The 25,088-nt window shown below is 48.8% G+C and overlaps 5 protein-coding genes and 1 long non-coding RNA gene across 6 annotated transcripts; all 6 read left to right on the top strand.

Annotated features, from left to right (window-relative positions):
* The first annotated feature begins 1,770 nt into the window (after nt 1-1,770).
* Nucleotides 1,771-4,335, top strand: LOC6591150. The gene has a single exon (XM_002015883.2). It carries the CDS (start codon nt 1,812-1,814, stop codon nt 4,050-4,052), a length of 2,241 nt encoding a protein of 746 aa, XP_002015919.1. The 5' UTR covers nt 1,771-1,811; the 3' UTR covers nt 4,053-4,335.
* Nucleotides 4,336-4,421: 86 nt separating this feature from the next.
* Nucleotides 4,422-7,709, top strand: LOC6591151 (serine/arginine repetitive matrix protein 1). Its single transcript, XM_026987071.1, has 4 exons — nt 4,422-5,195; nt 5,263-6,254; nt 6,319-6,595; nt 6,652-7,709. Exons 1-4 carry the CDS (start codon nt 4,601-4,603, stop codon nt 7,707-7,709), a joined length of 2,922 nt encoding a protein of 973 aa, XP_026842872.1. The 5' UTR covers nt 4,422-4,600.
* A 33-nt stretch (nt 7,710-7,742) lies between these two features.
* Nucleotides 7,743-10,542, top strand: LOC6591152. The gene is made up of 2 exons (XM_002015885.2): nt 7,743-8,971; nt 9,042-10,542. Exons 1-2 carry the CDS (start codon nt 7,753-7,755, stop codon nt 10,400-10,402), a joined length of 2,580 nt encoding a protein of 859 aa, XP_002015921.1. The 5' UTR covers nt 7,743-7,752; the 3' UTR covers nt 10,403-10,542.
* A 3,245-nt stretch (nt 10,543-13,787) lies between these two features.
* LOC6591153 (serine protease grass) lies at nt 13,788-14,814 on the top strand. The gene is made up of 4 exons (XM_002015886.1): nt 13,788-14,001; nt 14,067-14,112; nt 14,165-14,340; nt 14,396-14,814. Exons 1-4 carry the CDS (start codon nt 13,788-13,790, stop codon nt 14,812-14,814), a joined length of 855 nt encoding a protein of 284 aa, XP_002015922.1.
* A 781-nt stretch (nt 14,815-15,595) lies between these two features.
* Nucleotides 15,596-16,051, top strand: LOC6604265. Its single transcript, XR_003408522.1, has 3 exons — nt 15,596-15,623; nt 15,691-15,866; nt 15,929-16,051. It is a non-coding gene; the product is annotated as an uncharacterized LOC6604265 (long non-coding RNA).
* A 2,079-nt stretch (nt 16,052-18,130) lies between these two features.
* Nucleotides 18,131-24,451, top strand: LOC6591154. The gene is made up of 2 exons (XM_002015887.2): nt 18,131-18,660; nt 23,596-24,451. The coding sequence occupies exon 2, from the start codon at nt 23,620-23,622 to the stop codon at nt 24,154-24,156; it is 537 nt and encodes a 178-aa protein (XP_002015923.1). The 5' UTR covers nt 18,131-18,660; nt 23,596-23,619; the 3' UTR covers nt 24,157-24,451.
* Nucleotides 24,452-25,088: the final 637 nt, after the last annotated feature.

Raw genomic sequence — 25,088 nt, forward strand, 5'->3', positions numbered from 1 at the left:
TTGCCGCAATACACATAATTGCCATTCATGAATATGTCTCGGCTTCCGCATCTCGTTTTCTAGAGGTGAGAGCGTGACACACACAGATTAAGTCACATGCGTCAATCCATTGAATTGTGCGTAAAGTTGTAATGTGTAAGTTTTACAGATACTCTTCCGATCGTGTCACGCGTTCATCTCGCAGGGGTAATTGCTACCAACACAAATTCACACACACACGCACAAACACTAGCACAGGGAACATGAAACATGTAAAACTGTGGTTGTTGTTGTTCCGCCTCTTTCTTTCTCTAGCCTCCTCCAACAACAATCACAAAAGCTGCTCAAATACAAAAAGCACACTTATAAATTTATTTAATCTCCGTCAAGCCACTCCGTTTCGTTTCGTTTCATATGCTAGGCTTCCCGCTTACACGATTTCTACATTTTATTTTACTTTATTTTCATTTGTCGCTGCTTCTGCGTCGGCTGCTGCTGCTGGCAAGATTTCTTTTCACGTCGACTTTAATATATTATTTCTCTTATCACTGGTGCTTTTGTCGCTGCCTTTTGGCTCATTTCTTGCTGTAGTTGTCGCCTGCTCTGAACTTTTACGCGTGGGCGAAGTGTGCGCCTCGTATTTTTGCATTAGCACATATATTATATATTATTAAGTGGCGATTGCCTTTCGGCTATTGGAATTTTTTCATGCTGCTTAAAACGATTCTCTCTTCGACTTTGGAGCAACGGCAACGGTGGAGCACACCTGCTCACAACACAACTAGGGATGCTAGATATTGGTGTATCAACTTATCGATATATATTGTCGGCAGATAAAATACCTGGGGCATTCATTGGGACTATCGAAAATAGTAATATACATATTTTTGAAGGGTATATGAACATGATACATGATATTTGGATTTAGAAGGAAGTCAATATTATTTTTCTATTGGTTTACGTGTTAAAATCATAAGTCGCCGACATTTGATTCTGGTGATCGATGAACAAAGTAACTTAAAAAAATATCGGTATTTTTAGGCGATAAGTTTAACTTATCGTCGATTTATTTTGAAAACAGTAAACCCGAGCAACAATCAAACTAGCATTTTTTTTTTGCAATAATTAATTATGATGGAGTTTGAAATTTTGTTCACTGAATTCTTTGAAAACATCGATAACATCTGGCGGGAGTGGGACACTACTTGTTGATACTAGAAAAATACCAAAACGCGTTAAACCTATCGTTTTACAGCACTAACATCAACTTGGAACTAAGATCGAAATTTTGAATTGGGATGCAAATTATCCACTTAAATGGTTTTAGGTTTAGTTAAAAAAAAACCGATTTTTTGTTTTTCTTTCGAAACATTTGTCGCCGCATTTCTAACGGTCACTGCGTTCCCTGCGCAGACTGGAATACGCACAGCGTCCGGAGAGGAGTCAAGAGTTGTGCTGGAATCCTGGAAGTGCGTTAGTAATGAATGAAACTTCCAATTGGCCTACTGACATCCTGAATGAAAAGATGCCGGGAATTCTACTACAGCAGAGCGTGAAAGAGGGGATAGATAGGGATGCAAAAGGAATGGAGAGGGGCCATTCATGTGGAGTCGCGTGACGTCAGTTAAAAGTTTTCCGTGCGTCTTTGGGGAGGCTGCGCGTGTCCGTGCTTAGGTGGGCGTTAGTTATGGGGAGTTTTATTTTATTTCTCTGTCATTCGCATACTAATTATGCTTCAAAATTTGTTTAAGTAGCAACATTTCATAGCAAAACTACAAAAATTAGCCAACAAAAATATTATCAAAATCCATAGTCAAATTCCAGACTTCAGAATGGTGAGGCGCAAGGCTGTTGGCGTAGGGAGGCAGCTTTCTCTGACCACTTACCAGCACCTGCCGTCACAGGGGGGTTGCTTTCGTGCCCCCTCGCAGCAGTCTCTTCTGGTCCCATCGATGGCAGAGTACTGGCAGAACATGTGTAACAAGCTGTCAGGCTCCCTGCCCCGCATGGCCATGCTGGTGCCACCGGAACCGAGCAGTCGCCGTCTGACCCGGCTGCGTCGCCAAATGATGTGGTCTCCAAGGGAGATTGTGTACGTGCCACACTCCAAAGGCATGGGCATGGTTCAGGACAACTATGTGAGGCAGCAGCACCAGCAAGCACAGATTCAGCAGCTGTCCCGCCAGCAGCCTTATCCGCCTACGTGGGGCAGATCCCAGTGGCAGGGACCCCCTCCTGCTTGGGGACACTACCACAGCAGTAGGGGCATGGCCCAGCAGCGTCAAAAGTCAGTCAACTCTCCGAACTTCAGCGCGTGTCCTGTCAGCCAGGCAGAGGCCCCTGTGTGCGATTTCGAGTCGGAGGCATCTCGTTTCGCAGCGACCGCCTCTCGAATAGAAATGCAGCAAAAGGAGCTGCACGAGAAGCAGTTGCAGCTGCAGAAGCTGCAGGAGAGCCACTTCTCGCCTCAGCCGTCACAGGTGATTGTCCCCGTGGGTATACTAAAAAAGCCGGCGCGTCCGGAAGGGGGCCAGAGTTCAGATACCGAGCTGCATCTCAAGAACGCAAAGCGGGTGAAGGTGGAAGGAATGGATGGCAAGCTTTACGAGAGGGTGATGGCTCCTAGCAATCCCAAACCGTTGGATACGCCGCGTCGGAGGTGGACTAGCAGCCAAGAACCACAGAGGGATCCCCATCAGGAGCATTATTCCAAAGAATATCAGCGGAAGCATCATCTAGAACATCCAGCAAAGACAATGAAGGTGCCACAGCAACAGCAGAGTTCTGGTACCTTTAATTTCGGGAAATTCGTCAGCAATTTTACAGATGGCTATGATCGGAACCCAGTTTCCCAAGTGACGGCACCAATACACAAGTCCAAGAAAAGCTCCAAGGTGTGCTCCAATGCAGAATCTGCAAGGCGACGACCCCCAGAGTGGCCCAAGGTGGATAGAATCTTGCGTCGAGCAGAGCCAGAGACGTCCAAGCGGGGGAGAAAGCGGTCGTCCAAAATATTGCCCGACCACCAAGTCGACCAGCTGGACTCTGGCAGCAGCACCAGCACCCTCACCGCAGTGATGAGCAGTGAATCGCTCAGGACTCCACAATCCTGCCTTGAGCAGAATGGTGTGGAGAATGACAGGCGAGGCAAAATACTCCCTAAGACTCCACACCAAAGTCAGACCTCCATAAAGACCGAACAGGAGGAAAACTCGGCAAGAGAAAGGCAAGGCGCTAGCCTGGATGTCTATGCAAGAACATTCGAGCAAGCACCACTCGAAGAACAGCCTGATTCGACGAGCAAAAAAGGCCGTATCCGGACGGTGAACATCAACCAACTCCTGCAAAACCAGGAGCACCAGGACGGCAATGCCGTGTGGGAGTCACTTGTGCAGCTGGTGGATCAAATGTGTGATCCCCTGGAGGATGAGGAGGAACAGCAGGAGAATGAGGCATCCGAGGAGAATCGTCTAAATGCTGGTTTCGGTACCGAGCGCCGTCCGAATAAGAAAAGGAAGCAGTACTCCGTCTATCTAATGGTCAACTCTGACGTGGACGAAGAAGACGACAGCTTGCCGAAGCAGCAACCGGACTCCCCCGTTATCCTGCCTGAGAGCCACAACCACAACCAGATCTTGTATGAGAACCACAACCACAACCCAATTTTGAATGAGAGGCACATCCTGAACCATCCTGAGATCAGGCAAGATCACTACGCCAATCAATGCTACAGATTCTTTCAGGAGGAGCAACGTAGGCCTAGCCACCGGAAACGGAAGCGGAGATCGAGCAGCCGCATCAAAGAGCTGGCCTACCCATATCCCATACCACCCCCGGGCCAAACTATGCGCCGACCCCTGCACTGGCCCAAGCCGGACATGTCCAGGCCCCAGACGCGACAACAGCGTCCTCGGTCGATATCAAAACCGCCTTCGAAGAAACGGCTCCATCGATCCATCAGCGCGGTCCATGAGGCACAGCGTCTCCACCGACTATGGGAAAAGGTGCCGCTGGTCAACCCAAGTTGCATGATGTATCCCATGATGAACAGTACAAGGCGACGGTACTATTGAGATATGCTGCGATCAGGACCAGCAGCTGGGTATCCTTTCTTCATTGTGTATCGTTTTGTATTATAGAAAAAGTATATTTGTCCCTTTGTAATGTCCAAGACAGACCATAGACAAAGTCCAAGTCATAGATTTGTATCTCATCCTTGGGACAAAACTGTGCCTCAGGCTTTTTGTCTATGACCTGATCCTGGAGTGGATTCCAGAAATAGGTAGTGAATGAAGCCATCTTTGGCCCAAAGTTTAAAGTGTACTCCATAAATAAATAAACCTAAAGCAACTATTACATGGAGCAGATAAGCTCTCCTTTTCCTGCCAGTTGGGAGAGAATACTTGTTCATTTTCGTTCACTTTACACAATACAGATCTTCTAAATTCACAGTCCCTTAAAATTGGATAATGAGCGGGTTTTTGCAGCAGACAGCAACCGGAAGACGGCAGACGCTGAGGCAATGATACTCTTGGGGCGCCACTCCATCTCAGAATAGCTGCCAAAACGAATCCGGGCATATCTCAGCATTCCGACATCCAGCAGCAGCCAAACGTAAGCAATGGCATCTAAGCACGACCTCGTTGATCACTGCTCCAGCCTGTTGGAACTGTCCTGGAACTTGGGCCATCGGCCCCGCGTTGAAGGCGGAAATAACGAATACTGCCAGGGACACTGCTACCATGGGCCCCCACAATTCCATCCGCATGTGGAGCACAATTACTACAATCCGACGTTTAACGCAAACAACGATCTGCGACCTTGTAATGGCTGCAAGAATGCCACGGCAAGGAAATCATCTCCACCCAAGGCTAAGGACAGTGTCAGAAGCAGATGCAGACCGCCCAATGATCTGCGACCCAAGTTTCCTGTAAACGTTCACTGTCCTTTCTACGATAATTCGCCGGACGTGAGGCTTGGTCCAACCCATGCGCGAGAATCACCTACAGAGATAGACGACATGGTTTGTGATACGACTCCGACTAGAGACGGAGAGCCGAACGATCTGAGAACTTGCGCTTGCCACAACTATGCCGCGCCAGGGGAGGCAGCTCCTACTTTTAGAGAGGATAAGGACAGGATGGGAAGAAGAGAGCCCCCATGCCCTTCTACGGCAAGAGGCGGCCCAAGCAAATGCCAGGCTTGCAACGTGGAAGGTAAGTCTTCCCATTAGTTGGAGTATCCATCCCCAGATCACAGACACTTCAGAGAATCATCCCACAGAGGTCGACTCGGGTACGGGGATCAGGTGCGGATACAGCCATCGCCATGACCCCCTATACTTTGATCCCCTCAGCTACAAGTCCGGGGGGAACAGGAGAAGGAGTAAAGCTACCAAAACCATCTGTGTCCCTCCCCCGTCATACCCTGAATGCCCGGCCCAGAAGAAGCCCCAGCAGCGTCAATGCCCCGATAAGACAGTCCAATATCGGGATACCCGCAGTGATGGGGCTGCGTGCGTCTCTACCTGCCCCGGCCGTGTGCGATGTTCCAGTCGTTGTAGGGATAACCGTCCTCTGGGACGAATAGCAATACGGGTCAAATGCCCATCCGGCAGCCGCTCACGGCGCCCGTTTGCAGTACGCTCCCGTTGCCCGTTGGAGCCCAAAGTCTGCACTCCAAAGTCCCCAAAGAAATCTTCCGCACGCTGCTCAAAAAAGCGTCAGACGGACTACGTTGCTCAGAGGCCATGTAAGAAGATAATCAAAAGGAATCCCTTTGCCGTATGCCGGGACAGCTCTCAAATAGATGACATTCTGCCCCACGAGGAGTATCTAGATAAATACGAGCGAAACTGGAAACATAGGGGCAATTCATGTGCAGGGAATAGGAGCACACGCGGGAGGAATTCCAGTGCCGGGCAACATCGATACTCTGAAATGCAGGAAAACCGCGATAATCGCGGCTATCCAGGCGGGACTTGTCCAAGGAAATGTCCGAACTACGCCTCTGACGAGACGATGGTGGAGCAGCAGGAGAAATACCATTGCTATCGCTCTCCAGAGGAAGGGGCATGTTCACGGCGCCACACGTCCAAGAAGAGACCCAAGAAAAGGGCCATTGCGGGTCCCTGCTGCCGAATCTGCGGCCAATGCGGATTTATGCCGACGAATCCGCGAGGGTGCATCGGCCTGATCTGCCGGGTGAAATCCAAGCGATCGACTGCCGGGAGTGGCCCAAAAGGAAAACTAATCATTCTGCCGCATTCCCAAACGGTAAGCGCCAAACACTGTAAGCTTCCTTCGGAACCAGCTATTATCTTCCGCTTTTTGCCACTAGAACAAGTTAACGACCATCTACAGGTCGTTGGGACCGCCACTTCCTAGGCGCCGAGTGTGCCGTTCCCGCACCAAGTCCTGCAAGAGCAGCTATTTTCCGGAAGCTCCAAACATCTGCCGCCTCCGCGTTCGCTATGTTGACCCTGAGCCCGAACGTTGCCAAGGGGGCAGAAATGGATCAGTGGGAGAAATCAGAAATCGCGTCAGACCCCGCGGAACATCCGTTGCAGAGGCGCCTTCTGTGACGCCTCAAAGGCACGCCTCCATCCCAAGACAAAGTGAGTTCCGTCCAGATCCATAATTGAATTTCTGCCAGCTTCAGTTTTCTCCGCAGCTTCTGCATCGGCCCGACACGCGCCCTCGGTTCACAGACATTCGAATCAGGGACGAAGTGGTGCTGCTAGTCCAAGTCGCTTGCCTCCCAACCAATCGACGACCAGACGCTCCCCTCAACAGCCGCAGGCCCGACACTCAGGGCAGCCGCAGGCCCAGGCACACCCCCGACATTCCCAGAAGCCGCAGGCACAGGCACGATACTCACAGCAGCATCGGGAACATCTCAGTCCAAGTCACCTTGAAGGCCGAATGTTTACCGCTTCAGTAAACCAATCACTACCCAGTATCGTACGTCCAATTCCAGTTAATCCCAGATCAGCGCCGTCCCGATCGTTCACACCGAGAATACCAAGCCCACAGCGACTCCAAGCGCCAGCGAATCAAACAGGAGAAGAGAAGCCACGTCCTAGCAGAGCACAAAATCAAGGGCAAAGCCCCACCAGAACACATTATCAAGAAACAGGTCCCACAAGGCCACCAAATGAGAATCGAGGGGCCACCAGGCCACACCATCAAGAGCCCGGTCCTACGAGGCCACAAAATCAAGGCCGAAGCCCCGACAGGTCGCAACATCCAGAGGCAGGTCCCGCTAAGCCACAAAATGAAAACAGAGGCGCAACCAGACCGCAGCATCAGGAGCCAGGTCCGTCGAAGCCGCCAAATAAGGATCGTCGTGACAGCAAGCCCCACCATTCGAGTCCAAGACAGCCGTCAACACCACCATCAGCCCATGATCTTGGTCGCGAGAGTAGGGGACCAGCTGCCTTCTATCGCGGCAGCTTTCTGAGAGTCCGCGAATCGCACGAGCACTTGAATGAAAGCAGCCGCGGCCCCGTGTATCGAAGGGAACCGATTAGCCATTCGCGTGGCAGCACCCGACCCGGAGTGCTGTTGAATCCGGACTCCCAGTCGGTGCTGGAAACGAGGACGTGGCCGAGAATGATGCAAGGATACCATGGTTACCTCTTCGGTGGCCCCAACATCAAGAGTCCGGGCGGTTGGAGCTGGCGCAGGATGCTGGGTAGCTATCTGAAGAGGAGAAGTTCCAAAATCTAGGAGTGCCGGGAGCTACACTTCAAACGAGACTGCCGAAAAAAAAATGGAACTTTTTGGAAACGACAAAACTATGGGCCACTCCTGGGACTTTCTGAACCCGCGCAATGAAGAAGTCGACGAAAGCACCCAGACGGACTCCTCCGCGCAGGTCGTCGACAGCTCTTCAGATGATCCACGGTCATCGGCCGGGAACGAAGCCACACCGCTCAGAAAGGGCTGCCTCAAAGGGAGCCCTCCCGAGTCCGGCAACGAGCGCATCTTTGTGCTTCGGAACTGCAATCAGTGCCACGACTACACCGTGGCTCCTTGCGGCAGGTGCAAGTGTCCCCTCAAGAATGCTCCCTGCAAGGGGAATTGCAAAGGCACGGACGAGGCTAGCGGAAGCTGTCCTCGGCACCAGAGGTCGACGGATGAAGCAGAGCCGCGTCGTAAGGGAGGCACCTGTCCGCTGTGCCAGAATGAGGGCAGTGATGGGATATCTGGCGGATTGTGCAGGGAGTGCAACAACAGGATCCATGACGCCATGGGGAAATACTTTCTCCAGCGATCGGAGAGCACACCGTACTATCAGGCACCACCCCCGCAGTCGCAGTATTCAGCCCCGGCATATGGATTTCCCTCGTATCCATATTCAGTTGCCACATTGCCACTGCCTCTTCCTCCGGTGCAACAGGCATGGAAACTTGGCAAGTCTGCTGCGCGAAAGCCATCCAAAGATACCTGTGGCTGTCCGCCTCCTCAGGCTTCACAACAACGTAAACGGCCTTCACTGCAGTCTGGACAGCTGGCATCACAACAGACTTCACAACAAGGACCACAACAGACTCCACAACAAGGATCACAACAGGGGCCACAACAGGGGCCACAACAGGGGACACAACAGGCTGGACAATGGCAACCGATCCCCAACGGCCAGCCATGGTCGCCGCAGCAGCCGCAGCCGCAGCAGCAGCAGCCGATACAGCAGCTATTGGGAGACCCCAATGGGGGCCAGCCCCTGAACATCATTGTGCTGCAGGACTGCGACAATAATGCGCTCATCGATCAGCTAACCACGGCCATCAGCCGGAGCGGGGGGCAGGGCCATGCCAATCTTCAGCCACCGCCAAACGAACAGGACGCGGTACAGCCAGGATACAGCAACTACAGCTACAATAATCCGCTCAGCGGCTACATTGACTACGAGGTTGTGGACTTCAATCGAGGCAGCCAGATGCAGTACAGTAGGAATATGGACTACGATGATGGCTATGACAACGATGGTGAGTGACATTGCCAGAAATCTACCAAGGATTCGACCCCTACTCTCTGTCTCTCTCTCTCTGCTTTTAGGGTACATGGATAGGTATCAGCAGAGCCGCAGCTCATGCGACATAACCTCCTGTGTAGCCAAGAACCCACCCACGACCTGTGCTTGTAACTCCGGCTCCTGCACCTGTAAGTCCTGTCCAAAGGAGTGTAAGTCAGACGGCGAGAAAACGGAGAATAAATCCTGCAGCTGCGCCTGCAACTGCACTGCCTGCGAGTGCAAGGTCCAAGAGACAGAGTGTGACCCCACCTGCGGGGGCAAGTGCGCCAGCAAGTGTGAGAAAAAGTGTGATCTGTGCGAGCTCCTTGCCAAGGCCCTGGAGATCTTCATTACCCTCTCCGAACCGAAGAAGAAAAAAAAGCCGCACAGGCCATACTCCATCTACTCCAAGAAGAAGGGAGCCTCCAATGCGGACTACATAAAGTTAAGGAAGAACAAAAACCGCAAGAGAGTAGCCTCCGGCTCCAGCACTCAGGTGGTGAATGAACTCCTGAAAGATGACTACGGAATGGGCAACAACAAGACCAGGTCCAGCATGCGGTCTACCTTTCACTCCGTCAGGCCGACCCCCTTGCATAGCGGAATGCCAAGCCCGCTACCATCCCATATGAACACCCCCGTTGAGAGCACCCACGAATTGTTACATCAGAAGTCCCTTTATCGCCATCACCACGAGAAGGACCATGAATACGATACGGACCATTTCTTCCTCCCCAACTGCGAGAAGAATCGCTGCAAGCACGACTGCCTGGGCAAGTGCAGCCAGCCGCCCCACAGCTGTCGCAAGGGCTGCAAGAGCCACTGCAGAGCTCACTGCCATAAGCAGGGCGGCGGGGATGCCGCCCACAAGAAGTCCGATCTCCAGGGCGGCTCCAGGCAATCCCGTTGCTTCCAGTGCAATGAAGGAAAGTCCTTGTACAGCGGACGTGCCTGGCAGGAGGTGGACATGAATGATACAGACTTTTCAAGACCCAGAAACGGCGAAAACAAACCAAAGAAAAACGGAGCGGGCTGTGGCGGATGTGCTGGCGGCAGCCCGGCGATAGTGCGTCGTAGTAGTGCTGGCGGTGTCCGGCACAAGAACGGACTACTGGGCCTCAGTCCCATCGCCCATTACCGCCCGGGGATGCTCAAGTTCCCTGTCAACTACCTACTCACCGGCTCCGATACCCGACGGAGTCTGGTGCGCACGGCCGCCGGTGTGACGCTCCATCAGACACCCTACGTGGACCTCACCGAGGCGACGAAGAAGCAGCTTCCCAGCAGAAGAAAACACAGAAAGAGATCGAGGAGCAGTCGTCCGGCAGCGAAGAAGTGGCAGACAGTTCCAATGCTCGCTCCGGGAAAATATGCATTATCCGGGATCAAGAACCATGACGGATAACCCCAGCTCGATCCAATAATGCATAATTTCCTTCACACGCGCAGTGGCTTATAGTTTTATCCTCAAAATTTATGAATATTTTCGACCATTTCCCTTTCGGATCCCTCATATTGGCAATAAACCGGCGAAATTCCAACTAATTCAAGGGGTCTTCCTGCTTCCGGCTTCCGGTGTTCGGCGGCCTGCGTCCGGCTTCCATCGTCCGCCTTTCGCCTCTCGATGTTGTTTCCGCTTCCTGTGGCCCAGATTAGCCTTAACCCGCTTGGAGCGCGGCGCAAATCAAAGGGGACACACAATTGACGCCGCAGGCGTCTTCTTATCGACTCGCACCAAAAGTCACTAATCACCGAAAATATTTTGGGGAGTTGTACCTGTCCTGCCTGTGCTGCCCGACCCGGGGACGTGAGCGGACAATGAGGGACTCTGGATCGCTTCCTGCGCTGCTGCTGCATTTCACACTGAATTGAAACGAGACTCTAATTTGGTTTCCCCTCCTGCTGCTGCTGCCACTGGCTCCTGGCCACATGTCCTGCAGAGGGAGAGGGACAGAGGCTGAGGGACAAGCGGAAAATGTTAATTGCTGTGCACGCACTTTTCCTCGCACACAGCAGGACATCCTTTTCCTTGTTTTTGTGTTGTGTTGGTGCCTCTGTTTGTGTACAGAGAACGCGCCTTTCCTTTGCTTCCGCTCATCAGCAGCAGCAGCAGCCGCAGCAGCAACAGATGATTCCCGTCCGGGGTCCTGGCCAGGCTCCTAATCCCATGTGTTGTGTACCAAGGCATGGAAGGTTTCTTTCTTTTGGGCAGGAAATGCAATTGTCTGGCCTCAAATATTTGCCAAAAATGCACCGAGCCATCCAACGGATGCGAGCATTTACGGTACGTCGATTGTATCTACGTATTGTTCTAATTGTGTTTGCCCAAATGTATCTGTCAGTTGTTTAGTTTGCATGATAAAGGCATTTGCGGATTTTGTTTGTCGTTTGACCTATCTATTTGTCTGCTTCTAGATTGTGTATGTCAGATGCATCTGTCGGATGCGAGAGTTTATCGCAGGATCTATTGAATAAAAATGTTTCAGTCGGATACGATCATCTGATATATTTGAATTCATTTCTGCATGATTTATTTCTGTGTTTATAGGGAATCTATGTATCTAATGATATCTATAGATATTCCTATATCAATCAGAAATCTTCCTATTCAGATTTCAGCCATCTTTCAGCTTCCGTTTCCCTTGGCATAAGTATATCATTAAGTATATAAATACCCTCAAGTAATCCCTTATTTTCGTAACTCCCTCACTCCAGTCACTTCCGTGCCCACCTACAATCCCACAATCCCGCAATCCCAGAGCAGATCTGTATAAGTAGTTTAACTAACAAAAAGCCGTCGCTTCATTTGAGATTTCCCTCCAGAGACAATTCAGTGAGCTTTACCCCGTACCACGCTCTTGTGGCATGCTGTGGCTTGGTGTGGTGTTTGTTCTGGGGCATGTTTTGTGGGTTTACTTTACTTTACTTTACTTTACTACTGTGCTGCTGCCCCTGAATGCCTGGAATGGATGGTGCACAAACCATTTACGTGACACGTTTTGTAAGTTCTCATTGTTGCCGTTAATCAGATTCACGGAGTATTTCTTCACCGTCGTCGTCGTCGTCGTCGTCGTCGTCGTCGTTCTCTTTATGTACTTTCATTGTTATCACTGGGAAATGCCTTAATCCGAATTTATGAAACGAAAGCGGAAGTCTGCTCTGCGGCTTGTTGTTTCTATTGTCTTCTCCGCTCCGGTGCTCGGCTCTGCCCCCGTCCCTTTGGTATTCCCATCTTCTGCTGTATGCTGTGTGGCATTTCTGATGCGATCTTTACGAGCGCCTCTAGTTTTTTCCAGCTTTTTATTTACGGTTACTTCATTTGGGGTTTTATCATTTTTTTTCTGATTGATTTGGGCGTTTTGCGGCACAGCGAATGAGACAGAGAGGGAAAGAGAGAATAATACGATTTCAACGGAGAGAAAACTCGGGAAGATCGACAGCTGTTCGCCTACCGGCAGACAAAATTCTACGAAGAGGGAAAACGCTGAAAACTTTATGACGGAAGATGCCACACAATCTGTTTATTGATTTATAGTCTGGGGAAAGTGCCAATAAAACACCGGGCACGAACCAGAAGCTGCCTAGGATTATTTGTAGTGCCAGTCCATATGTAGAGACCGGGGAAATCCCCCGAATGCGATCGTAAAATTTACTTCGCTCTGCACCACCACCACCAGCATCACTCCCTCTGTCTCTTTGGTCCTCCTTTGTATATTTTTGTTGATCTTTAATGACTTTGGGGTACGTGAAACATGTCCAGAGGAAATTTCGAATATATGTATATATATATACATATGTATGTACCTCTGGCTCGTAAATCGTTTAGTCTACTTCGAGGGGCTGCTTCGACGCTCTATAAATAGTTGGCGACACCAACCCCCGAAGATGGTGGCATGGTATCCAAAAGTAGACGGATATATTTGGGAATTTGATATATTTCCAAGGCACACGCTGCCTCCGATCCCTAGCCCTTATCCCAAAGAGTTCTCCAGCTGCAATATCTCCGCCATGCCATCCGCCAGATGTAAGTGTAAATTAACCATCGCCTCCGATCGTTTCTCGGGCCGGGGACTACTTCCTTCACTCCGAGACTCTATTTATGCGCAAACACGAACGTAATTGAAAACCAACAAAACTAAGCAAATAGTTTTCCTTTGGGCAATTATCATACGAACGAACACACAGGAATTACCTCACAGAGTCACGTACGAGGTCCGTTCTTGGGCCTAAGTAAACATCCTCTCTCCTCTTTTTGGCAATGCAATGCGCATTGCACATCCTGTCCGAGGCGATTCTTATCGAGATTCCTGGCCAGACAATAGAAATACACTCGTGGAATGCGATTGGATGCGTGGCAGCTTCTAGGCATCGTATGTGGACAGGATGAGCCAGGGATTATGAGTACCTGCATGTGTATCTGGGTTTGTCCTCTGCCTGGAAGCATTCCTAAGCGGATTGGCCTCCATTCCACAGCATAGCCCAGCGATTAGAATTGATTAGAGTGACTCCGAAATCAATTAGCTAAAAAACGGAGCACACGCGGGAAAAACTCAATATATTTTCCCAAAAATCGACAGCTGCTGATAAACAAGAAATTATGTAGAAGCATGTCAGATGGCAACGGGACACCGCCTCAAAGTGAAGGCGAGTGCAGTGGCTTTTGAGGTCGCTAGGTTATGTGGAGCTTCTGCGAAGTCGACTTTATAGGTTCTGAGAATAGATTCGCAAAACGAGTCTATGCTTTCGCATCATCTATCAGCTTCCATCAGTATCATTTCGATTCTTTCGCGATGAAGTACGCAGTGACTTTGATTCTGGCCCTAGCGGCATGCCACGTTGATGGATCCCTGCGATTTCTCGAAGATCATTGCAGTTCAAAGTTGCGACTCCACCGCGAACTCCATCTTATCGGAGGAGATGATGCCAAACTATTTTCGACACCATGGATGGCATATCTGCATCGAAATGGGAATTTTATTTGCGGCGGAACCCTCATCACCTATCGTTTGTATTTCCTTTTGTGAATATTTGATTGAAGCTTCATGAATTCATGCATTCATTGATTTCAGGCTTTGTTCTCACTGCTGCGCATTGTAGAAAGTTGGACGAGCAAATGTAAATACAATCTTTTTTAAGCACACAGATAATAGATACTTTATGCCTACAGAGTGGTGCGACTGGGAGAATACGATGCCAGAACGCAGATAGATTGCAGAGATCGAACATGCGCACTTCCCTTTGAAGACCATGAAGTCGAGTCCTTTCATTCCCATCCCTCCTACACGACGATCAAGCACTTCGATATAGCTCTCGTTAAACTCAAGACGAGGGTGGTAGAGCAAAGTATTACCATTATAGTATATCCAATATCAAAGATTGATAAGCATCTTTGTTCTAGTCAACATCACACCGATCTGTCTGCTGTTGGACACCACGGACACATGGCAGCGTTATGTAGATTCCATTCAACAGTTTTCTGTGGCCGGCTGGGGCATGACCGAAGCGGGGTCGCTTAGCCACGTTCTCAAGACGGCAAAAGTCACGAAGGTTGACGGGTTAACCTGCCTGGCTGACTTTGGTTTTGAAGTCGATCAGAGTCACATCTGTGCCGGGGATCCCGCTCGCCATACATGCTACGGAGACTCTGGCGGCCCATTGTTTGCAACAATAAGCGAAGATTTGGTGGACTACAACGTTCAGTTTGGGATTGTCAGCTACGGAGAGAACCCTTGCCAAGGCGTGGGCGTATTCACGAATGTTAAAAGCTATATTCCATGGATCGAACACACCATAAACAGGACAAACACTGTAGCATAAGAAATATATTGATGTTACATTTTGGTAGTGAAATATATCAACTACAGATGCATGCTTGTCATCTGCTAGGCATCGTATGTGAACAGGATGAGCCAGGGATTAAGAGTAGATGCATGTGTATCTGGGGTTTTCCACTGCCTGAAGTCAACCCTAAGCGGATTGGACGCCATCGCACAGCATCGCATCGCAATAAGAAATGATTAGAGCGACGCCAAAATCAATTAGGTAAAAAAGGAGCACACGCAGGAAAAACTCAATATATTTTCCCAAAAATCGACCACTGCAGATAGACAGGAAATTATGTAGAAGCATGTCAGATGGCAATGGGACACCGCCTCAAAGTGAAGGCGAGTGCAGTGGCTTTTGAGGTCGCTAGGTTATCTGGAGCTACTGCGAACTCGACTTTATAGGTTCTGAGAATAGATTCGCAAAACGAGTCTATGCTTTCGCATCATCCATCAGCTTCCATCAGTATCATTTCGATTCTTTCGCGATGAAGTACGCAGTGACTTTGATTCTGGTCCTAGCGGCATGCCACGTTGTTGGAGCCCTGCGATTTCTCGAACGTCGTTGCACCTCAAAGTCGCGACACCGTCGCCGACTTATAGGAGGAGTTGATGCCAAACTATTTTCGACACCATGGATGGCATATCTGCATCGAAATGGGAATTTTATTTGCGGCGGATCCCTCATCACCTATCGTTTGTATTTCCTTTTGTGAATATTTGATTGAAGCTTAAATTCATGCATTCACTGATTTCAGGCTTCGTTCTCACTGCTGCGCATTGTAGAAAGTTGGACGAGCAAATGTAAATACAATCTTTTGGATGCACACACAGACAATAGATACTTTAAACGCATTTCTTCTGACTACAGAGTGGTGCGACTGGGCGAATTCGATGTCGATACACAGATAGATTGCAGAGATCGAGGATGCGCACTTCCCTTTGAAGACCATGAAGTCGAGTCCTTTTATTCGCATCCTTCCTACACGACGCTCAAGCACTTCGATATAGCTCTCGTTAAACTCAAGACAAGGGTGGTAGAGCAAAGTAATACCACCGAAATCATATGTACATCCCATATCATACATTGATAAGCATGTTTCTTGTAGACAACATCACACCGATCTGTCTGCTTTTGGACACCACGGACACATGGCAGCGCTATGTAGATTCCATTCAACAGTTCTCTGTGGCCGGCTGGGGCTGGACTGAAGCGGGTTCGTTTAGCCACGTTCTCAAGACGGCGAATGTCACGCAGGTCGACCAGTTCACCTGCCTGGCTGACTTTGGTTTTGAAGTCGACCAGAGTCACATCTGTGCCGGGGATCCCGCTCGCCATACGTGCTACGGAGACTCTGGCGGCCCATTGTTTGCAACAATAAGCGAAGATTTGGTAGACTACAACGTTCAGTTTGGGATTGTCAGCTACGGAGAGAACCCTTGCCAAGGCGTGGGTGTATTCACGAATGTTAAAAGCTATATTCCATGGATCGAACACACCATAAACAGGGCAAACACTGTAGCATAAGAAATATATTGATGTTACATTTTGGTAGTAAAATATATCAACTACAGATGCATGCTTGTATCTGCTAGGCATCGTATGTGAACAGGATGAGCCAGGGATCAAGAGTAGCTGCATGTGTATCAGGGTTTTTCCTCTGCCTGTAGTCAACCCTAAGCGGATTGGACGCCATCGCACAGCATCGCATCGCAATTAGAAATGATTAGAGCGACGCCGAAATCAATTAGGTAAAAAAGGAGCACACGCAGGAAAAACTCAATTTATTTGCCGAGAGATCGACAACTGCTGATAAACAAGCCATTAGATGCACTTGAGATCGCAACAGGACACCACTTCAAAGGTGGAACATCTGCGCTGCAATTTGAGTGCAGGACCATCCTGAGGTGCCTTTCCTCACGTACATATACGCGTGCCCGACGTGGGCGTTATCCTGGAACTCGATCGATTGGATGGCATTTCCAAAGAAGTACGGTCGTAACCCGAGTCATCATCTCACTTCACGCTTTGGCCTATGACATGCGAGGAGCCAAAGGATTCAGTATGAAAGAAGGAGGGCATACACGCACTTGACAGCCAGTCACATGTCTGGCCACAGACCATATGCTACGATATGCTACGATCTGCTCCGATCCTCAGAGGACCTCGCCTTGGCATGCGAGTCAGACCGCTTCGATCCTGCGGCTGTCACTCCGAAAACAGAGAGAGGAAGCCCTAAGGTCTGGAATCATTTACATTGAAATGCTTTCAATGCGAGGCAGGAAAAAGGATTTCCTGTAATTACTGAGAGTCCATGGATGCGCTGGATATACTCGTGTGTATGTTCGTTGGCTGCGTAATTAGTCAGCGGGGAAAATTCTTCAAAAATTAATGAATCAGTGAGTGAATGAATGAATGCATTATTAATATGTGGAAGTGCTATGTACACAGTGCACGCTTGAAAGAAGTACTAGCCTTGGGTGGAAAGAAGCAACGGAAAGAGGGAAGTGCCTTACTTTTTAAACAGAGGACTTGCGTTGAGTAAGAGATAGTCCCAATGATCTAGTTGAGGCATAGTTGAGAGTAGTTTCCAGTATTTTTCCACCAATCCCTTGTCTACAGAAGTTCGCTTTAGCGAGTGCTCACTCTTCCATACCATGTACACATGTTTCGGTTTTGGTAACGAAGTGTGAAATGATAAATTGATGGAAAATGGTAATGGAAATTTGAATAAATTGGGTGACAAGTCAAAGGTCCACCACGATGAGTTGTCCTCTAATGGGGAAATGGTATTTGAAGTTGAAATCTAATGAACACCCGATGACAGCCGCACAGGGTTGGAACATGAAAGGGATAAACCATGGGGGTTTCCTGTCACTCTCACACTGAATTTCCATGTTGAATCGCTCTTCTATAAAGTCGCTTAATCTCTAAACAAAAACCATCGAATCCAGCAGAAGTTAGCCCACATTTCCCATCCTGTTGGCCCTTTCCGATCTCTGAAACCTTTTCATTGACCTCAGAGATGTTGACTCAATCAGCTTAACAGTCGGAGCCGAGCCAGAAATGCGGGTCGGGCATCGTACTGCCAGATACAAACGATCTACAAATATGTCCACAGCTGGCGGGCCAAAACAGCTGAGAGACAAAGAGAGAGAGAGCGAGAGAGAGCAAGCCCACAGTGAGCGCACGAGAGGGAGGTCTATTGTGCGCACAGAGAGAGCGAGAGAGAGAGAGAGACGAGCCGAGGCAACAAAACTCGCTGCACAGACACGATCGCTATCAGTCGAAAACGCTGAGTGCGCGCGAACAGACCGCAGATACAGATACACCAAAGCACGAGCGCATTACTCATCCGTCAGATACGAAGATACTCGCAGTCGCACATACAACATTGCAGTTTGCAAACTGGATTTACCACCCAAAAACCAAAAGCCACAAATCGTGTTAAGTGAAAAACGAAGCAAATTGCAGCAGCAGTAGCAAACAACAACAAAAACTTTCAAAACTCGAGCCAAAGCGAAATAGAAAAAGTAGTTCAAAGCGTGAAAAATACGTTACATGCTGCAAAAATTGTGAAACGTATCCGAGAGATACAAAAGAGACAGACAGAGAGAGAGAGAGAGCGCTTGAAGCGAAAGCCAAGACAAGCGACAAAAAGTGCAATTTCTAAAAATATAATATACATATCAAACATATAGTTAATAATTCCAAGCAGGAAGCTTCCATCAACAAAAGAGATAGCTCGTAAAAACGTAAACAAATCGGAAGTTCCACTATCGAAGCGGATTGCCAAAGCAAACTATTGTTGGATTAACATTCGTTCATTTTCCGATCAAGGTAAGTCGGTTTACATATTTTCGAGCGAAGTCAGGCTTCGTTTATGGCCCTCGTTAGCACTCCAACCAACCAAAAAAATACCCAAAAATCGATTTGAAGGTTCAATCCATTAGCCAGCATTTTGTTGGTGGGTCCGACTGTTTTGCTTTTTGTGGCTTTGGCTAATTGACCTCTAAAGATGTGCTCCAAAGTGTTGCCAGCATTAGGCCTGACAGATATATTCAAGTCTGTAGAGTTATTGGAAAGATTATAGTAGTTCAAAAATTTTAAGGTCAGCACAAAAGTTCAATGAAGTTTTTGAACAAGCTCAAATCTTTTTTAAAGGGATAAACCAATGTTAAATCTTTATTTTTAAGTAAAACACAGCTTTTTTTGGCTGAAAAAAATCTACATCTAATGAATATTTCAAAGACCTTAAAGTCTACGTGAAAGATTTCTTTGAAGTGCAGCTGCAAACATCTCAAGATAATGAAGATTTAGTACAAGTTAAGAACCATCTTAAAGGTTTACTAAAAGTTAAGCGGCTTTAGTCTTTATTTCAAGCCAAAACATTTGTAGTAGAACAGCAGAAATCTCTCTCCTAAGAACGCTATAGAGAAAGAGAATGGAGAGAACCGCAACGGGGAAAACACCACTACCACTGCCCCACACACACACACACACGCACACAAAGCGACACTTAAAATACCAAGACGGCAGCTGCAAAAAAGAAATTTTTGTGGCCAAGTCGATAAAGATGCATTCAGCTCGATTGTTAGCCTCCCTCCGCTGTGGTCTGGTCTGCTCTGTTCTGTTCTGCGGCTCTCCTGCAGGGCTCCGTTCTGTTCTGCTTCTCCTCCTTATTGAATGCGCGCGCATGCGCAAAGGATATGCGCAGAGGGATGGAGATGGAGACCTACAATGAAAGGGAGGGTGAGCAGCACACACACACACGCACACACCTCTGTATTCTCTGTAATCTTTGCAGCTGCAGGACAGACCGAATGTGCACCTGGTCCCGCAGTCCGTAGTCCGCCGTCCGCAGTCCGCAAAGCGCCTTAATTAATTTCCCCCAGCTGACTCACCTCCAGCTCCAGTCCCGAAAGGAAATGACAAACCGCTGACCGACTTGAACGCCTTCTACTCTATTGACGTCTTATCAGTCTTCACCTCCGGGGGGCCTGCTTCCTGCTGCATGCCTCACTACACCTTGACACGTGCCTTCCTCCCCTTGATTTAGTCGTACTCTCCCACTGAACAACTTAAAAGACTCCGAGAGGCTATTCCGAGATGCATTTGGCGCCATTTGGCCGTACACGCGGCTGTATTTTTCTGAACGCATCAGCGACAACAAGACCGAAAGTCGTCACACATCCGTCCATCACGACAGCGACAGCGCTGTGGGGCTGCAGCACTGATGGGGAAATGATGAATGGGGGACAAGCGACGGCGACTGTCAGTGCGCAGACGTCGGGCAGACGGCGATCCCGATTCCGCCGCCGCCGCCGCCAGACGCAGCCGCCTCGATGGCGTTACATGATTTGTAATATCAGCAAACATACGTCACAACAGCAACAGCAACAGCAACAGAAACGGCAAGAAGAACAGCAGCAGCAGCGGCAACGGCAACGGCAACAGCAACATGTGCATAAATGGAATCCGGTTCGGTTGCTTGAGTGCGACTGCGGCTGGCAAAAATGTTTATTTTTAAAAAAATATTCAGCAGATTATCATCTGTCGTCTGGTGTTTTTGCATCGCTTGTACTCCGATGAATGGACGAGTTTATTGCCTTGAAATCTAGCCAAGAAAATAGACAAAACCATTTTGCGTTTGCATCATGTTTAATCATGTTTACAGCATTTACACGAATTGTAAACAAAATGATAATTATCTGACAAGAGATGTAAACTTTTCTATTGAAATGCAATTTTATTCGGCAATTAGAGAGCAGCACTGAGGATCCCAAAGACTAGGAAAACTTAAATTTAAATTTAAATTTCTATTTAATTTGAATTTAAATGAAAGAGGAAGGTCTCCCATTTTTGAAGATGATAAACGTGTAAATAATAAGCGAATTATGTCAGCTTCCATGATAAATGTACCAAGAATCTGTATTGAGAAAGCGGAAATGCGAGATGTGGGAGCGGATGAAGGAAAAGGAGATTGCCATGGGATGGGACCCGTCGTAAACACCCGCCGACAGAACAGAACAGAGCAGAGCAGATCAGACAAGACACAAGCCGACACGAAAATACACATACAACACTCGTACATACATATTTGTGGATAGCAAATTACGCACTTAAAGTGCTCGCCAAAATGACAGGAAACGCGTCATTTTTACGAACTTCAAATTACGATTTTTTACGTTTCGTTTGTCTTTTGCACACTCAAAGACGGCATGTCTCCAGGTCCCAATTGTGTGTGTATGTGTGTATGTTTGCGTGGTTGTTTGTTTAGTAGCTGCCACTAAGTAGCTACGAAAGACAGGGACAGGCAGATACAGAGGTAATGGTGCAAAGTGCAAACATACAAAAAGACTGACAGAGCGAGAGAACGCCCTTTAAGCTATGAGTATATTTCGTGAATGTAATTAAAACTGGCGCAAGTATCGCACATTTCCTCATTTATCTGCACTTGTGCGTGTGTGTGTGTGTGTGTGTCAGTATTTCCTTGGAAAAAACAGACAGAGAGAGAGAGAGAGAGAGAGACGAACAGGGTGCGAGGGTAAACTGCATCCTGTGTGCGCAGGCGGAGGCGGATATGCGAGCATTGCACAGACGATTCATTCCACTTCCTGTCATTGACTTTGTCAACGGACAAAGCGAACACCAAATAGTAACAGAAAACCATTTCCCCTGCCCTGCCATCTAACCCCAAGACAAGACAACGACGAAGCGTGAAAATGCGACGCGTGCTCAACACGAGTTCTGTTCTCGATCAGGCGAATGTCATTGCCACAATGCCATGTGCTCCCGCCACTGCTCCCGTCACTGCTGCTGCTGTTCCTGCCACAACGAATCAATCACTCTGTGGGTGAACGACATTCCCGGGTTCGAATCACGAAACGGAAGCCCCGCCGACATTTGGCATTTGATGAGGAATAATCGTAGTCATCGTCGTCTCACCTACAAGCTTTTCACACGCTTTTCCTTTGACTTCTCCGACCCGAATCGTGGCAGGGGCAACCCAAATTTCATTCCAGCGCTGTGCCCCACCACTTTTCATCTCTACAATTTGAATTCGACATCACCTGAAGTTCGGCAATAGTTTGAATCATTCTCCTGCGGGGGGCTACGATCTCCCACCTCTACGTATCTTCTAATGCTGTCCCTTGGAATAGTTTATGGTGAGTCACCATTCGGGTGATAAGCGTGGGTCTTAATGGGGGCTTTTGGGGGAGCATTAGTCCCATCTTAGGGTTCGATTGGGAGCTCATTCAACCTGCTCCGGTGCACCAACATGTTTAGCATAAACATATTTCGGGTCCAGAACAAACGATCACACAAGAAACCCCAACAACAAGTGGCATTCATTGCCCTTCCCAAAGCGATGTGTGTGGTGGTTCCGACAACTCTTTCCATATTCTGTTGATTCAGCAGTTCATTTGTCTGCCCCATAGCCCATGGTATCCAGAATTTCGTGGGAAATGTAGCGCCCTTCCAGTGCCACTGCCGCTGGCAGCGGACTGTGTAATTAAAACTGATTCCCTCAACGGCGAGGCGACTCCTTTACGCACTTCCTTGGACGGAAGCTCGCTTGGGTATTCCGGAAAACTATTAAAAGGTTCGCCCCGGCGCTGGCCCCGCTTCCTCTGTCCTCTGACTGTTCCCCAGTCAGAGGAGCCCTTAAATCTCGGCGCTCGGAGCTGGGCCGCCGGCTTCCGCTCTCTTGGCTTCCCTTCCCCTTCCCGTTGTCATTCCCATTGCCATTTCCACTTCCATTCGCATTCGCATTCGCATTGACACCTTTTATGCCGTCCGTCGGCGGATGTTCCCTTGCCGATTCAAAATCGGTCTTTGTTTTGCTCGCCTCTTTCGCAGCTGCCAATTGGGAGGGTAATTATTTCCGCTCTTCCGCTCTTCCTCCGTCTCCGCCGCCGTTCCGTTCCGTTCCATTCCGTTCTGTCTACGGTCTGTTGGTAATCGCAATCGCAGTCGTTCTCTGCCTGCGTTTCTATGTCAGATCCGTCCGCCTCTCCCGCCCCCCCGTCCGCTCTCTGTCAGCAGAATGTGACCGCTGATCGATATGACAGCAGCGCTGGGTAATCATTATTCAGCGCTTCCTTTCGCGTGCGACCCGACGCCTCGATGCGGATGACGCCCATTTCTGCCATCCGCCAACAAGGTCAGATTTAATAACAAAATATCATTTCATACAGAGAGAGAGAGACAGCCAGAGAAGAAGAGAAAGAGCGAGAGCGAGAGAGAGGGGGACCGAGCCCGCAAAGTTCTTCCATTGCGAACTTTGGATACTCTAAGTGGAGTGGCGAATGAGTAAACCCCCATGACTAACTTGCGGATGAGTACTATTCGACTCCCTGTAATCCTGGAGCAAAAGGGTATACTGCCTTCGGCTGGGTGTATGTGACAGGCCTATAGAACCTATGGATCTCAGGGATATCAGTTGTAGATACAATTATATTTCTTTCTATGAAAGAGCTCACAGATATCAAATCAGCTCAGAGGGTATCTCCTAGCCGTCGCTGCATCTCATCCATTGATTCGTTTTATGCGTGTTAGTATTTGTATTTATATTTTCGCTGCCGTTGCGATTAAAACAATTGCCAGCTCGTGAAAGCATTTCCGTCACCCAGCCCAGCCCCATGTGCATTAACCCCCTTTCCGCTGCCACGCCCCGACCAACTCCCCTTCCGCCAGGGGCTCCCGCCCCTTGAGCGACAAGTGAGTCACCGCCATTAATCGCAAAAATGCCTCTCTTTCTTTCACTTGCAGACAAGAACGCGACCCACAATCACCATGCAAGTGGAGGCCAGCTATCCAAAGTATGCCGGACGTGTCCCGCCCCTGGATCTGTCCCAGGTGAACGCCGCCCAGGAGCTGTGGGCCGTGGGCAGTGGGACGCCAACAACGCCATCGTCCAAGCGTCACCACCACCACCACCATCCCTACCACCACGTGCTGGACAAGTGTCGCGGCGGCGTGTCGCTGCTGAGCTCCGACGACCACAACAACAACCGATTGAGCATGACGGGATCGGGTGACGACATCATGATGAGCCCCACGACCAGCCTGCCGCATCCCATGGGATCGGATGGCCTGCCGCTGGATCCCCGCGACTGGACGCGGGCCGACGTGTGGAAGTGGCTGATCAACATGGCCGTCTCCGAGGGCCTGGAGGTGACGCCCGAGCTGCCACAGAAGTTCCCCATGAACGGCAAGGCGCTCTGCCTGATGAGCCTCGACATGTACCTGTGCCGGGTGCCCGTCGGGGGCAAGATGCTCTACCGGGACTTCCGCGTGCGCCTGGCCCGCGCCATGGCCGTGCTCTCCTAGGGGACCTCACGGTACCCCACCCGTACCGAGGTCCTTCACCTTCTCACTGGTTGTACATACTCTAGGGTTCGCTTAGGCTAGTTTTAGTTCAGTTAGTTGTAATGACTAGTCGCTAGTGCTCTCGTTGATTAAGTCTTAGCCATTAAATCTGCATTTCGATGTTGTCAAAGAAGCTCTGGCTCTTGCTCTGGCTCTGGTTCTCTTCTTTTGTTTGAGTTGAATCTGGAGCGGAAGTGGAGCTCAAATGCTGTCCTATTAGTTGATTAAGTTAGCATCTGATGAAAATATAAAATGAAATTTTATAAATGAAAACGTGGCTTGGCTTTTCATTTGTAATTGGAGATGGAATGGAATTATAAAAGTTTCAAGTATGAGATGAAATCGAAGATATATAAATGAATTTCTGTGTACCCAACTAAGGAAACTAAGGATCGAATTTCCACTCACAAATATAGATATGAAGATCTATACATATAATCCCTACATGTATGACGCTGAAACATGAGAAATCATGTGGCAGAATGTACTCAAATAAATTTGTAGATATGGAAAGAGCCTTGATATACAATCCACAGTTAGAGGGGAATGCTTTGTAGATTCTTTGGCATCTAAATTCTTGGTAGGCATATTAAATATATAGTCGTTATAGTCGAGTATCCACTGCTGCATCCAAGTTCTTTAGTCTTTTAGTCTCTGAGGCCACTCACTAGCTGTGAATTTTAGAATAAATGTGGTTTATTTCGGTCTCTGATCTCTGTCTCCTCTCCTGTCCAAAGGAACACTTACCAGGCGATACCAAATTCCTAAAAGAAGAGATCTTCTGTGCTTTATGTTCTGTTTATGTCTTTCCCAATTCCCCCAGCAAACCCGCGCATTGACAAGTGAAATACGTTTGCCCAATTAGCACATCATTAACATTTACTTAGGGACGG

This window comes from Drosophila persimilis, unplaced genomic scaffold (genome assembly GCF_003286085.1).
Source record: "Drosophila persimilis strain 14011-0111.01,24,50 unplaced genomic scaffold, DperRS2 tig00000002-arrow-pilon, whole genome shotgun sequence".
NCBI classification, from domain to species: Eukaryota; Metazoa; Arthropoda; class Insecta; order Diptera; family Drosophilidae; genus Drosophila; species Drosophila persimilis.

Bases quoted from the DNA above. Each gene is read 5' to 3' on its own strand.
- LOC6591152 (XM_002015885.2), top strand. From the start codon at position 7,753: ATGGAACTTTTTGGAAACGACAAAACTATGGGCCACTCCTGGGACTTT. The intron at 8,972-9,041 runs GTGAGTGACATT...CTCTGCTTTTAG, and splicing joins TGATGGCTATGACAACGATG to GGTACATGGATAGGTATCAG.
- LOC6591151 (XM_026987071.1), top strand. From the start codon at position 4,601: ATGGCATCTAAGCACGACCTCGTTGATCACTGCTCCAGCCTGTTGGAA. The intron at 5,196-5,262 runs GTAAGTCTTCCC...ATCATCCCACAG, and splicing joins CCAGGCTTGCAACGTGGAAG to AGGTCGACTCGGGTACGGGG. The intron at 6,255-6,318 runs GTAAGCGCCAAA...TTTTGCCACTAG, and splicing joins TTCTGCCGCATTCCCAAACG to AACAAGTTAACGACCATCTA.
- LOC6591154 (XM_002015887.2), top strand. From the start codon at position 23,620: ATGCAAGTGGAGGCCAGCTATCCAAAGTATGCCGGACGTGTCCCGCCC.
- LOC6591150 (XM_002015883.2), top strand. From the start codon at position 1,812: ATGGTGAGGCGCAAGGCTGTTGGCGTAGGGAGGCAGCTTTCTCTGACC.
- LOC6591153 (XM_002015886.1), top strand. From the start codon at position 13,788: ATGAAGTACGCAGTGACTTTGATTCTGGCCCTAGCGGCATGCCACGTT. The intron at 14,002-14,066 runs GTTTGTATTTCC...CATTGATTTCAG, and splicing joins CGGAACCCTCATCACCTATC to GCTTTGTTCTCACTGCTGCG. The intron at 14,341-14,395 runs GTATTACCATTA...TCTTTGTTCTAG, and splicing joins GACGAGGGTGGTAGAGCAAA to TCAACATCACACCGATCTGT.